The sequence below is a fragment of the Dermacentor albipictus genome, chromosome 4 (genome assembly GCF_038994185.2).
Source record: "Dermacentor albipictus isolate Rhodes 1998 colony chromosome 4, USDA_Dalb.pri_finalv2, whole genome shotgun sequence".
Taxonomy (NCBI): domain Eukaryota; kingdom Metazoa; phylum Arthropoda; class Arachnida; order Ixodida; family Ixodidae; genus Dermacentor; species Dermacentor albipictus.
The window spans coordinates 123,640,133-123,653,761 of NC_091824.1; the positions used below are offsets into that span (position 1 = coordinate 123,640,133).

General features: G+C 42.6%; 2 protein-coding genes across 4 annotated transcripts in view; one reads left to right on the forward strand and one right to left on the reverse strand.

The window, feature by feature from the left end:
* LOC135899572 (tetratricopeptide repeat protein 21B-like) overlaps positions 1-13,629 on the reverse strand; it is a 55,522-nt gene that overhangs the window by 39,424 nt on the left and 2,469 nt on the right. For all 3 annotated transcript variants that reach the window (XM_065428876.2, XM_070537544.1, XM_065428877.2), the window contains exons 3-9: positions 3,306-3,508; positions 3,107-3,236; positions 2,892-3,002; positions 2,745-2,809; positions 1,958-2,059; positions 1,765-1,847; positions 1,082-1,267 (exon numbers count right to left, since the gene is read on the reverse strand). In XM_065428876.2, the coding sequence (XP_065284948.1) occupies positions 1,082-1,267; positions 1,765-1,847; positions 1,958-2,059; positions 2,745-2,809; positions 2,892-3,002; positions 3,107-3,236; positions 3,306-3,332 (704 nt within the window). In that variant the 5' untranslated portion in view covers positions 3,333-3,508. The remainder of the gene's footprint in view (positions 1-1,081; positions 1,268-1,764; positions 1,848-1,957; positions 2,060-2,744; positions 2,810-2,891; positions 3,003-3,106; positions 3,237-3,305; positions 3,509-13,629) is intronic.
* Positions 6,477-7,352, forward strand: LOC135899613 (uncharacterized). The gene has a single exon (XM_065428921.2). It carries the CDS (start codon positions 6,583-6,585, stop codon positions 7,225-7,227), a length of 645 nt encoding a protein of 214 aa, XP_065284993.1. The 5' UTR covers positions 6,477-6,582; the 3' UTR covers positions 7,228-7,352.

A 13,629-nucleotide genomic window follows, 5' to 3' on the forward strand; every position in this document is an offset into this window, starting at 1 on the left:
ACAAAACTTGTCCAAGCTTCCGCATTTCTAAGTTTAATCCTTAAAATTTCTTCCAAATGGATGTAATGAAATATACTGCCATTGCAGCCATTGCACGTGTAAATGCACGAAAGACAGCTCTTACTCATGTCTTCTGGAGAGTGCAATGGCTGTGTGCATAAATGAATATTTTAATACTAGCATCAGTCTTGAGATTGGTGCTGTCAAACTTGAAGTAAAATGTGCTACTCTGCGTACCTTTTTAACAAAAGAACTTTTTTTAACGCGCTCCATCAGACACTTTGGAAATGCACATCTTGAAGCTGGCATCATCCTCCGAATTTGTTCCAAATGATTATGCCTTGAAAAGTCGCATGAGCTACCATTCGTAAATTCCAGTAAGTAACGTGAATTAGCTACAAAGCTGATTATTAAAATTTGTTTAGGCAGTCAACTATGTATTTTGATTTTTGTGAAGTAATGTATATCTCATTGAGTAATACAGATCAAGGATTACAATCATGCTATATTCTACAGGTGACTTGAAAAAATTCTGTACAACCAATTTTGGAAACAAAGTATATTTTTGCATTGTTCCATACATCCCTGACTTTTTCTTCACTAACAATCATTGTTTTTTTTATGTTTCAATAATTAAACACACTATCATAGATACTGAGCTTAAAAATAATAAAAGAAGAACCCCAAAAGAAATTTAAGTTCTACAAAGCTGATTATTAAAATTTGTTAGGTAGTCAGCTACGTATTTCAATTTTTGTGAAGTAATGTATGTCTCATTGAGTAATCCATATCAAGGATTACAGTCATGCTATATTGTATACGTGACTTGAAAAATTCTGTACAACCCATTTTGGAAACAAAGTATATTTTTGCATTGTTCCATACATCTCTGACTTTTTCTTCACCAACAATCATTGTTCTTTTTTTATGTTTCAATAATTAAACACACTATCATAGATACTGAGCCTAAAAGTAATAAAAGAAGAACACCAAAAGAAATTTAAGCTTCTGCGTAAAAGAAACAACACCGGAAGGCTAACAGCAGAAGTGTGAGGACATTGTGTGCTTGTTGGCATGTCACCTGTTGCAAGAGTCCACCATTTGTTCCCAGTCAGATAGTGCAAGATGGAGTTTCATTTTTTCAAGCAGCGCGGGGACAAAGCCAGTGTACAAGACAACAGCTTGGTTGACCACTTCCAGGGCTTTCATGAGTTCTCCGCTGCATTCGAAGCACTTGGCCTTCCCAAACAGAGCTTCTGGAACAGCACTGCAGCAGACGACATTTATTATCATGAGAATACACACAAAGTTTACTCATTCGTATATGTGCACTGATAGTTGATGAAGTTATTTCTCTGCAAAAGTTGCGAGAAAATATTTCACATGGCTTGCTCTTAACCTGTCCCACTTATCTTTAGTTGGGTTATGAGGTGCCTTTGTCATGCAAAATAAATGCTTGGTAGAGTAGTTATATTTTTCTGTTAAACTAGAGTTTGTGCAATAACATTTAGTCAATGTACAAATTAGACTTATATAAGCTCATAAAATTTGTAATCTACGTAATTGCATATAAGAGTTTGCCTGATTTCTGGAGCCATAGGTTGATTTTTATTTGGTAAATTGTAATAAGTATAATAATGATCAACTAACTGGCTTGTTAAACACTTAATTGCTGCCTATACATAGAAGAGTTGCTCCAGGCTGATCAAGCATATGTCGCTGCAATGTCCTTGCTTTCTACAAATAGGAATTGGTTGAACTTACACTCCAGGTGATTCAAAGTACTGGATTGCAGACTTCTTGTCCTTCGTGCTGACAATTTCATTCCATCCTTTCAGTATGAGTCCCTTTAAATGAGACCCCAGTTTATGCACCAGTAATTACAGAAATGCATGAAGGCAAACAAATAAAAAAGAAAGAAAAGAAAGTGTGCAAACAAAATTTAAATTAAACTCGCCTCACGTGTTGGTGGTGCGACTTTGAGCATACGGTCAATGTACTCTCGAGCCTTGTCATGTTTTCCAGTGAGGAACAGGAACAATCCAGCATAGTATAACACCTGTGACCAATTCGGTGTCATAAATGTAATAGTGATCCAAGTGTACATGCATGAAAATACAGGGTGTTTTATTTTATGCTAACAGAATTTTTAAAAATGCCCAATGATATGTAGCACAATTCTACTTCTTGATCTAGATTGCTCTCAGAGGCATACATGAAAAAAGAAGTGAATATTTACCTAATTAACAATTTTTGGTGATTAACTTTTTAACTGTCCCAAATGTTGCAATTTATAAATTGTAGCCAAAAAAGCTACATTCACTTTGAACAAATTCTGAGTATGACACCGGTTTCGATATATGCGTTCCGCGACGAAATTTATTGGTGTTCCAGTAAGTTTTGAGCATCAATGCAAAGGCTGTTTTATTAAAAAAGTAAGTGGAACAACAGTGCATTTTTACGGCAAGTTTGACTGCACTTAACTCAAAACTGGTGTTAGTTTCAAAATTCGTCACAAGCTCACATATTCCCTTGTGGGAATATGTGAGCTTAGTTAATTCATCTGAAAGTTAATTAGTGAAAGTCTGTTAATTGGTCAATTATGTGTCATTTTTTAGTGCACGTACGTCTTTGACTATTCCAGCTAAGCACATAGATTTGTGCAAAATGCCACAGGCAACTTTTGAAAAACATTTAGGATTAAAATAAAACACCCAGTATATGTGTCGCATTGAATACATTACCTTTTCTCCTGCTTGTTTTCTTGTCTCTTTCAGTTGAGCATCGAGCTGAGATACAGCCTCTTTATCTGGGTGCAATTAGTACATCGAAACTTGTTCAAAGTTAGTTCTTAAATATCCTCAATGATTCGAAAACTATCCTATACTCACCAACGACGCTGCATTTCCGGTGTGCAAAAATCAAGGCCATGATTCCGCCAAGACAAACATCCTTGCTTTCTCTGACTACATCCAGCTCTCGAATTCCTTCTTGGAGACGGCCTACAAAGAATGTACGCAGGGACGAAGCATTGAAGTGGTGGAAAGGGCAATGAGAGAGAGAGAGAGTACTTGCGCTACACCGTGCTAGGGAACAAAGACAATACCTTCAAAAATTAATGACATTCCAAAGTAAAGCCGATACACTGCGTCTCCCGAGTAGCGCTTTAGGCCGTCCACAGCAGCACGCTGCATGCTGCGGTAATGCTTTTCTCGGCAATAGTAGTGTATTCTTGTCTGCAACAGAAATATTCTTGTGTCATCTCAGATTATTCAGCTTAGTCGTGTGCACTCGAAAGGACTCACCTTTAGCAGGAGCTCCGGTTCCGTCATGATTGCGCACGTTTTCGTCGGCTGCTAAATACCGAAACGATGCGCGCGCGTGTTTCGGTTTCTGTTGCTAGGCGACGTCGCAAGCGAAGTAGTGTGCGCATCTGCGACGCCCAGGCAACCTATAGTCAGATACATGGAGGAAGGAAACTTCCTCCGTGGTCGGATACAACTTAAGTCTGCAGTGAAAGATTGAGAGAAACAGAAACAGTAAACTGCATTTAAAGATGAAAAAAAAAATGCAGATTTACAAGTATGGAAAGAAAGAAATTAGAAAAAAAATGCTGTGTTGATAACACAAATTACAGTGTCTTGTTATTTTAGGCTCAATAAATAAGTATATAAATAAATAAATAGTAAATATATACAAGTTTCAAGGAAAAGAAGAAAGGTTAAAAGAGATGTAGGACAGAAACAGAATGCTAGACGCAGGAATCACACGCCTCCTGAGTGCAGCGCCGTCTATACTGCTATTTAAACCGGTTTCACCGCGACAGCTGCTTTCGGTACTACACAAACTTTTTTTTTAGGATGTCGTTATGATTATTAGCCCCGAGAATTGGGAGTGGCGCCCTCTCGCGAGTGACGCCACGGCCAGGACGCCGCTCGCTCCGGCTCGCTCGGCTGCCGCGCGCGCTCGTTCCCTTCGTGTATGCTTGGGGTATGGGTGGCTCGAGCCGTACGTATTGAAGAATACGTTAGCTTCTTTCAGCTGCCATACTTTAACCACAGTTTCCTCTTCAAAGGCGTGTGATTCGAGAAATTTTGCGGCTTGGATATCGCAAGCTAAGTAGCGTTAAAGGGGTCTACTAGGTTTTGCAATGCATATATGCGCCGTGTCTATCGGTAAATTTTGACTAAAAAAGAATATCTGAAAATTCAACGCGCGAAGTTGTGCATGATGCTTCGATAAACACTTAACATTCCATTAGTATTTAGCTATGAGAGGCATTGCATTTTACGTGGAAGAAAAATTTGGTAATTGGCGTCAACATGCTATCCGATGTTAGAAAGACTGCCCAGCGAAGCTGTCATCACGATTCCTATTACTCTGGTGTGTTGTTCTATTCAAATATGGCCATTCATTGTTGCGTAAAAAAATAGTTAGGCGCGCATTTCTTATGAAAAAGTTTGCTCCTACTTTCATCCCCCTCTGAAACAGGCCTCCAAAAAACGAATTGCTCATGGCTGCTAACACGACGGCGCGTCATGTAAAGTATTGACATAGTTAATTCACAAACACCATAGTAGCAATCACCTGAGAGAAAAGTTTTGTTGTTAAGATCGAGAGCCACTCAATTGAAAGTGATGAAATGTTTCATAGGCCCTCAGTAGCCTTTATCGACAATATGGCACACCCCTGATCGCGTAACGGTAGCAATCGATTGTCCGTATGGGGAGGCACGCTATGTTCGCGAAACCCATCAGTTCACTACAACTTCGAATTAAAACCATAAAACATTCTTTACAGCGCCAAGTGGAATGGCTAAAGTATTCTCGAGCTACTACACCGCAGCTTAGATTGCCTACAAAAGGAAAATTCAAGCACCTTCTGTCTCACGATGTCTCGATCCAGCGTTATTTAATTATACAAACGGATAACAATTCGCTTCGTCGGTACATAAATTAAGACTAAATTAAGTTTGCTCCAATCCAGCCGCAAACATTCATAAAGAAAGCACCACAAGCCTTGCATATACTTTCACTTGATTTCTAACCCTCCACCGGGGGAATTTCGATATCTTGAATATGTCCCATACTACTAGTCATTGACGCTTCGACGTCTTTCTGGCTGCAGCTATGCGGCCCAGCAGGCATGCCTCACTAAAAAAATTGGGCCGAGCAGCCTGTGTCAGTTCGCCAAACAGATTCGTCATGTATATTCCTCAAGCAACAAGCACCAGTAAATTTCTCAAGTGAGTTTGATTTGATTTGATTTAATAATTTTCATTTACACACACACATGTGCAGAGGAATGGTAAATGGAGGTGGATGAGGGAAAAAAGCCGCATAGACGCGGCTTGAGGTAACCTCACCCCCTTAGGTACAATATGGCTGCATTGGGTAACACATCAAACGCCATATAAATTACATTTATATAGTGGCCATAAAACATTGCAGTTATACAATATATGAAATAACAGTAAAATATTTCCACAATAACAATGCAAAACACACTGCGGCATTGAAATAAATAAATGGTATACACTAGGTAATATAGACAAAAAAAGAGGAACATAACATACATTATTAATCATTAGCAAACGCTCTCTAAAGAGGTGAGTTGAACGTGTAGCACGGAAAAGGGAATATATATTGGTACATTCCTAATTGTACTCTGTAAATAGCTGTAAGCCTTCATTAACTTTACTTCAAGTTTCCGCCGCTTAAAAAAAATAAACACGTGAAGAACCGCCTAATGTTGACAAGCAGGTAAAGAAGCAAGTGAGGCGTGTAGAATCTAAGCTCCAGTATTAGTTAAGTCCCCGTGCTACTGCCAAGCGTTTCTGTGAGGAAATGCGAAAATTCGATATTATACCATGAACTACTCGTCGTGAGCAAACCTGTTTTAGCGGAATAAAATCAACGTGACTGCTGTAGAAGTCATATATAGCCAACTTTGTGACATACTTGTTGCAGCGCGGCAGGTATGGTATCATAACTGGATTCCTATAGGCTATGCTTTTGCAATTGTCTATGCGCGTATGAAAAACCCGCAATGAGCTGGTCTGCGTCGCTTCGGCTGGCACTGTAGCGTTGCCTTCGAGAGCTGCATTGTTGTCTAAGAAATTAGCTCTTTGAATAAATGTTCGCAAAGGAAGACGTCGTAAAAATATATTTGAGACGACCACCATAAGTATACAAGCAGAGAGAACGAGGGTGAACAAACGAAAACACCGCAGAAAGCGCCTGGACAACGCCCGAACTGTAGCAGACGACAGGCGCGAGTCCGTGCCCTGACGTCACGCGAGCGGCGCTCGCAGCGCCGCTCGTGTTCGTTCTCGGGGCTAATAGGAGGCGTTGGTCGTGCCTTCGTGTAGTTTCTGTGAAATCAGATTTATATTTCTTTTGCACATGAGTGTGTAAGGATTTTTTTTCTTCTAGCTAACGTTAAAATATACATGTTTGGCGAGATGTGAGAGACGTGCGCGCGAGTGAAACATTTTGGCGGGAAGACCTTTGCAGCGCATTTGAACACAATAAAAACAACGCAGCTGTCGTTCTGTTGTTGGTTGCAGATCTGATCCCTCAAATGATGTCGAGCCGTCGGGGTCTGTTTGTTGTGTTCGAAGGATGTGATCGGACAGGAAAAAGTACTCAAGTCAAGTTGCTAGCGGAAGCTTTGACGAGCATGGGCCACAAGACTGAAGCCATAGCTTTTCCCAAGCGCACCACCGCCACCGGCAAGCTGCTCGACGCTTACCTCGGAAAGAGCGCCAACCTCGACGACCACGCTGTTCACCTGCTGTTCTCCGCGAACCGCTGGCAGGAAGCCGAGACAATACGCAAAGCTGTCGCACAGCACAGGACGGTAATTTGTGACCGTTATGCTTATTCTGGCGTGGCCTTCACGGCAGCCAAATCTCTCGATTTCACGTGGTGCCAGCAGCCCGACAGGGGACTGCCGGAGCCGGACGTTGTATTGTACATGAATGCACCGCCCGACGTGGTGGACTGTAGGGAGGGCTTCGGCGATGAACGTTACGAGAACGCCGAGTTCCAAGCCAAAGTACGGGCGAACTACGACCGTTTAGCCGCGCTCGATAGCGGTAGTGGTCGTTGGGTGACCATTGACGCGGCGCGAAGCATTGAAGTAGTTCACAGTAACATCCTCAAAGTTGTGCTAGACGTTATGTCCAAAGAACTAGGAGATCTGGGAAAGCTGTGGTGTAAATAACTAGACAACTCGTTTCCTTTTTTTTTTTTCTCGCTTTATGTGCCACGCGGCAAATGAATAACCGCGAATTTTGTGTACGAATTTGTGTCGATAATAAAACAAAGGTGCACGTCACATTCAATTCATCCAAGGCGCATTTGCAAAGTCATTCATAAAGAGTCAGCAGATCCCACGCCTTTTGGGAATCGATGTTATGCGAAGCACTGTGCGGAGAACCTACCAAGTTAACGAAACGACCATGACAGCACCAAGACGTAAGCGGCTGTTTCGTGACATATCGTTTATGCTCGTCATGCACTCTTGTCATAGTATGCCAATTTTAATACATACGAAGTTAACGACTATGACAGCACCAAGACGTAGGCGGCTGTTTCATAACCTCCAAGATTCTGACTTGTTACAACTAGTTAAAAAAAAGCATTAAAGAAACATGATCACGCTAACCACCAACTTGTGACGCTAATTTCAGCGCTTGCGCACCCCATGACTTCTACACCACTAGCCAGAACCTTGCCTTTCTCGCCACCTCGGCCCAAAAGCACATCGTGTCACGAATCTTGGCGCAAGAAACATGAACATAGGCAACGACACACAAGACACATTAATATTGACACACAATACACAAGTGCACATCAAATCCACATAAACCCGGTAAATGGTTACACTTGAGTTGCTGTAAGTTCGGCGGTCTCTGCCATAAGCGCCGACTACGGGGAGACGGGGGGGAAGGGAGGGGGGGGCTCCGTGGCCAGAGCCCTTTATGAAGTTGTCGGGGGTGGGGCTGAACCCCACCTCCCACCTAACGTGTTATTGCCAGCATTTTGTCACCCACATCATTTGTTTCTTTTGATTTGCCTCGACCTTTTCACTTAAAATTTTATTGGGGCTTATAGCTTGCTGCATCATGCATTGTTGGCGCGGACGTGCATGGATTTTAATTCATACTTTGCTGTATTTCTGCAAACCCTGACAATAGGAGAACAACCGCATTAGAAGTACCAGCGGCGGCTGCCTCATCCGTATTTTCTCACATCAACCATTACTTTAAATTTCCACTGTAAACACCATGCACATATACAATATATTTATATATATACACAGGAAAAAGTTTATTATATATTTAAAGAGAAGGAGGTATAGCCAATTAACAATTATTTCTAAAGGTATGTATAGTTTATGCCTAGAGAATGAACATGTTGCTTGCTGTACGTTCACCTATCTTCAGAACGCTTTGCGTGCTTTCTTGACCCTGAAAAAACCTGTAGACTTTAGCGACCCCTTCGGCAGAGCCTTTTATGAACGGTGTGTGAAATGCACGTGAATGATATGTGCCTCAGTATCGCTTCTCTTTCCAGTAAGCAAAGCTAAAGACTCATTAAGAAAAACACTTCTAATAATTAACAACATTTATTAGGGACGGAAACATCGTCACTTGCATGTAGAGGTCATAAATATATGCAGGATGTCCCAGTTAACTATGATACACTTAATAAAGAAGAGCAATCGCGTTACTCTAAAAGAACCTACTGCATATTTTTTCCGGTACAGTAGAGTAGCTGCCAGTAATTTTTTTCATTACTGAGATTTGTCAAGGTAATTAATTAATTATCTAACTCAAGACGTAATATCCTAATTACCAAAGTGCCAGTAAAGCATCTGTAGGCGCAGCCAAGGGACATCTAATTGCGGTATTTTCAGCAACGTGCTAATTATACGTACAAAATTTTTCCGGCGATAGATAAACCCCGCGAAATGTGAAAAATACCACGTGACAGCGCTCCCACCCGCATTAGAGTTACTGTGTATGTAACAACCAGCATCATAAAGCAGCGCCCTCGTATAGGCTCCCCACAAGTTAGCTAGAACGAAATAAAGAAAAACATTGTGATCGAGCCAGTGGTGTAGCAACAGGGGGGGCCGGGGGGCCGTGGGCCCCGGGGCCAGTAGGGGGGGGGGGGGTGTCATATACGTCTGAAGACACCCGGAACTTGACGATATCCTCGCCTTCCTCGACTACAACCGGGGTAGGGGGGGGGCGACAGAAGACCTATGGGCCCCGGGTGCCGGAGGATCTAGCTACGCCACTGGATCGAGCTAGTGCCTTATCTGCCGCGCCCCGGCCTAATGTCGCGTTTGGTGTTAGTTGGAAACAAGCTGTGATAGCTGTTTGAGCGTTGATGAAGTGGACGTACGGTCCTTTTTTTTCCACCAAGCCTATCACCATAAAAGCGAATTGACAACAAATTGACAAGTGCTAATGTTTAACCCTTTACTGCACAATTTTTTGCTTCCCCAAAATATTATTAATGGAGTTGTAGGGAAGCATAACAGTACCTGTACTCCCTAGAAACTTACTTTAGCAGGGTGTCTACCAACCGGGAAAACCGGGATTTCTCAGGGATTTTGAGTAGTCTGAAAAAAACTCAGGGAAAACTCAGGGAATTTGTGCTTCTATCGGGGAAAAGTAGCTGTAATTTTTTTAGAGGGTCAAAAGTCGCGGTAATGCTGGCTCGAGAAACAGACAGGACTCGTAACGAATCGTCGTCGGCTGGAGGAGTTGCCAGTGTACAGTCAACGACCGACTTTCCGGATTCCCGATAACTCGGGCACCACCACGTACCCCAAAGAGTCAATGTATCATAACGTCTGAAATTTCAGACGCAAGAACTCTTCGCCGTCCGATTTTTCTAAACGTTTTGCGTGATCGCAGGTCCGAGACGGCATTAATGAAAACCACCACTGCTGCTATTTTGATTACCTCGCCGCCTTGAACCGGTGCTCTCGCACGCAGATCCGCTGGCAGCCGTTGCCACCACTGCGGCAACGCTAGGCCTAGCTGCTTCGACGTTTCGTTCGGTGCCGTGTTTCTTCATTTCTCCGCTGACAGCAATGATTTTGTCTTCGAAGCTCGGAAAGCACGGCGCATTGCATAATAATCTTTCCCGAAAGTCTGCTTCGCCTCATTACAGTCATGTAACGCGGTGAAGCGTAACAAGCGTAGGAAGGGCAATTGTCGCGGGACACTATGTATTCCTTAATTTTACACGTGTGCACCCGCCCTCACCTGTCACAGTAGGAGCACCGATATGCCTAATAAGTGCACTGACAGGCATTCAGAGCTTTTTCAGACGTACATGTGTTGATTTTAGCCCTTAAGGACAGTAAAAGACATGAATTTATTTTTTCGGACTGCCTGATGTTTCGGAAGTTTTCGCGGCTCCTAGGGGGTCGGAAAATTGGACGTTGACTGTAAATTGACCAAGAGTATTCTTCAAATGGTCCGTGGGGCGAACGCGCGGCGAAAGGAGGACGAGAACAGAAAGGATCGACGCACTGAGGAATGAACGGGGAATTAAGCATGCGACCGCTTCTTTGAAGGAGCCTGCGCTCAAGAAACATATTGTTGGCTGATGCTGAGATGCAGGTGTCCCTCATCCAAACCAAAATAAACTCTTTAAAGCAGTGAAACACAACACTGAGGCGTCTTGCGCGAGCTGAGAGTATGTTAGGACAGTTGCATGACACTGAGCATGCTATCAGTTGATAGAAATAGCTCATATTCGAAAATATTTGCTTCTGTATGCATCTCGTTTTTATTTGTACTAGAGAATGTCAGGGAAAACTCAGGGAAAACTCCATTTGTGTTCCAACTCCATTTGAAATTTTTTTCGAAGACATTTTATTTGCTGTGCATTTTAATAACCCCTCCCTTATATTCTTTTTTTGAATAACATAAACACTATTCCTTAGTATTCAAATTGGATTAAGTCGGTTTTCTTTTTAAAAATTTTCATATGCTTACTAGAGAGTGAAAGCATAGGACGATATGGTTTCAGCGCGACTTGACATAAAACATAGTTCTGCATCACTCAGGGAATTTTGCAAAAGCACTCAGGGAAAACCTGGTAAACTCAGGGAGTTTGGAAATATCAACATGGTAGACACCCTATTTATCGAATTTCTGTGGTTTCAATTTGCAGAAAAACGGTGTGTTGCATATTTGAAACAATGTGCAAATAAAGAAGAACTTGAAAGTGAAAGATAGACTTAGTGTGCATCATACCAAGATGCTTATTGCACGTGACAATCATTGGTGCACCTATGATTTAGTGCGGAACAAAAAGAAGCATTTGTACATGCTTGTGCAGCACAGGTGGTTCCCACACTTCCTGCAGTACGTCATGCAGATTCCCGTGCAGCCAGGAAACAATGCAGAGTTTTCGGGTTATTGTCAAAATTAAGAACATCGAAGCACAGACGTATAAGGCTGTGCCCGTGACGACGTGACACGGCAACGTGCGGATGCACAGCGTACTTTTGAAAAGAAAAAAGGAAATTCGACCAGAGAACATCTTATCCACATATTGAATCCAAACGGTCTTACACTCGTGCACGGTTGTCGTGACTAATTGAAAGGTGACTGCTTTCATTATCAGGAGGAATTGCTCGGCCATACCAGTGTTTCGGAGCCATTTCACTTTTCCGAAGAAAATAAACCATGTACACGTTGTTGCATTTGTACAACATAGCAATGTTCTCTCGCCAGAAACAAACTATTCCGAAATGACAATGTTTTTTTTTATCTACAGAGTCAGAAGGATGTGGAGCATAGCGTAAGCATTTTTTTTGCGCTTTTTCTTATGGAGAAATACATTTACAATTTGTAAAACTTACCTATATCACTGCTCGCGGGCGCGCGCAGCCTCCGCCACGTTTGTTTTGGTAGAAGATGCGAAGGATTAGCACAAATTGCAGCACAAGGTGGCGCGTTTTACAGACCAATGTTGCGGAAATGCAACAACGTGTACAGGTAGCTCCAAACTGACTTTGCTTCGGTTTTTAACGCCCTTCATCAGAATGTTGCGCAAATGCAACAAGGTGCAGTAAAGGGTTAAAGGTTTGTTTCGTTTCGTCCCAGTCGCCATGTCTTTCTCAAATGAGCAACAGGTAAACATGATTCTTGCCATGGGAGCTGCAAACGACAACAAGAGGTAGGTCGCAACTATATATATCAGTCATGGGAAGTGTGGCCATAGACCAAACGCGTCGACTATCATCAGAAATTATCAAGACTTGGGACAAACCGGCAGCTTCAAGAAACAGCGGCGTAGGACCGGGACGTGGCCGCCGAGGTACCAATTTCCAAGTCATCAGTTTGGAGGATTCTAAACGACGGCTTCTCACCCGTACCACCTTAACCAGCAGCAATGCTTGGAAGATAGGGACCTGTAGAATCGTCTAGATTTCTCGGATTGGGTCCTCACAAAAGCCGATGAGTCACCGGACTTATTGAGCAACATGATGTGCACAAATGAAGCCAATTTTCAGAGAAACGCCCAGGTGAATTTGCATAATGCATACTATTGGAGTGACTACAGCACACACTGGGTAAAGCGCAATCGGCACCAGCACCAGTCGTTCAGTGTGGGGTGCGGAATTTACGTCGGTGCTATAATCAGTCCCATCTTCGATCACACACTGACTCGACAGCGTTACGTGAAAGAAATCCTTGAATGAGTGGTGAATGAGTTTCTCAACGAAGTCCCACTGTCACGCCTTCCACTTCCGTGGTATCAACAAGATGGAGCACCAGCACACAGCAGCAGCCGAGCACGAAACTGGTTGGATGCGACTTTTCATGCGCAATAGATCGGAAGGCACGTGCCTTTACAGGCACGTGCCGGCTAGGTCACCTGACCTCTCTCCACTCGATTTATTTCTTTGGGGTTATGTGAAAGATCGTGCTTACATGATCGACATGGACGTCAGATTGTCTCAAGAGAAGGATAACAGATGTCTGCCTTAGAATTCGAGCGTCGGTCGTCAAGAAAGCCACTGAAGATGTGACAAAACGGAAACAGTACTGCCAGCGCTGCAAAAGGAGACCTATTCGAACATGTCCTCTTGGCAGCAGCTGGTGTTCAACGGCGCTTACAAATTCATAGATAATAAAGGCACACTGAAATCTGACGTTTTTCTGTTTTTTTTTTTATTTTGTGCAGAAGTCCCGATTGCCAATTCCGCTCATTTAGAAGTGAGCATTTACTTTCTTGAACGCATCGGTTTTTCCTTTTCTCAACACGTGGGTCGCTTCCTGTCTGTTTAATTCGCTTTTATTTGAATTGAATTGAATTGAATTTTATTTTTCGTTCATTCAAACGAGGGTAGACTGAGACTAAAGGCATAAAGCCTGACAAAGGTCTCAGCCCCCGCGAACGACAGGTTTGACAGCAGGTCACACACATATGCACAATTTTGCGCGTTACAACAGCGTTGGTTACTGTGAAAATTCATGGTGATTCGATTCTTCAAATATAGGGTACAATGTACAACAACGGTTAAGTGCAAGTAAGTATTTGAGATGCTAATGGCATGCTAAAATTGTACAATTATACATGAAAT

Bases quoted from the DNA above. Each gene is read 5' to 3' on its own strand.
- LOC135899613 (XM_065428921.2), top strand. From the start codon at position 6,583: ATGATGTCGAGCCGTCGGGGTCTGTTTGTTGTGTTCGAAGGATGTGAT.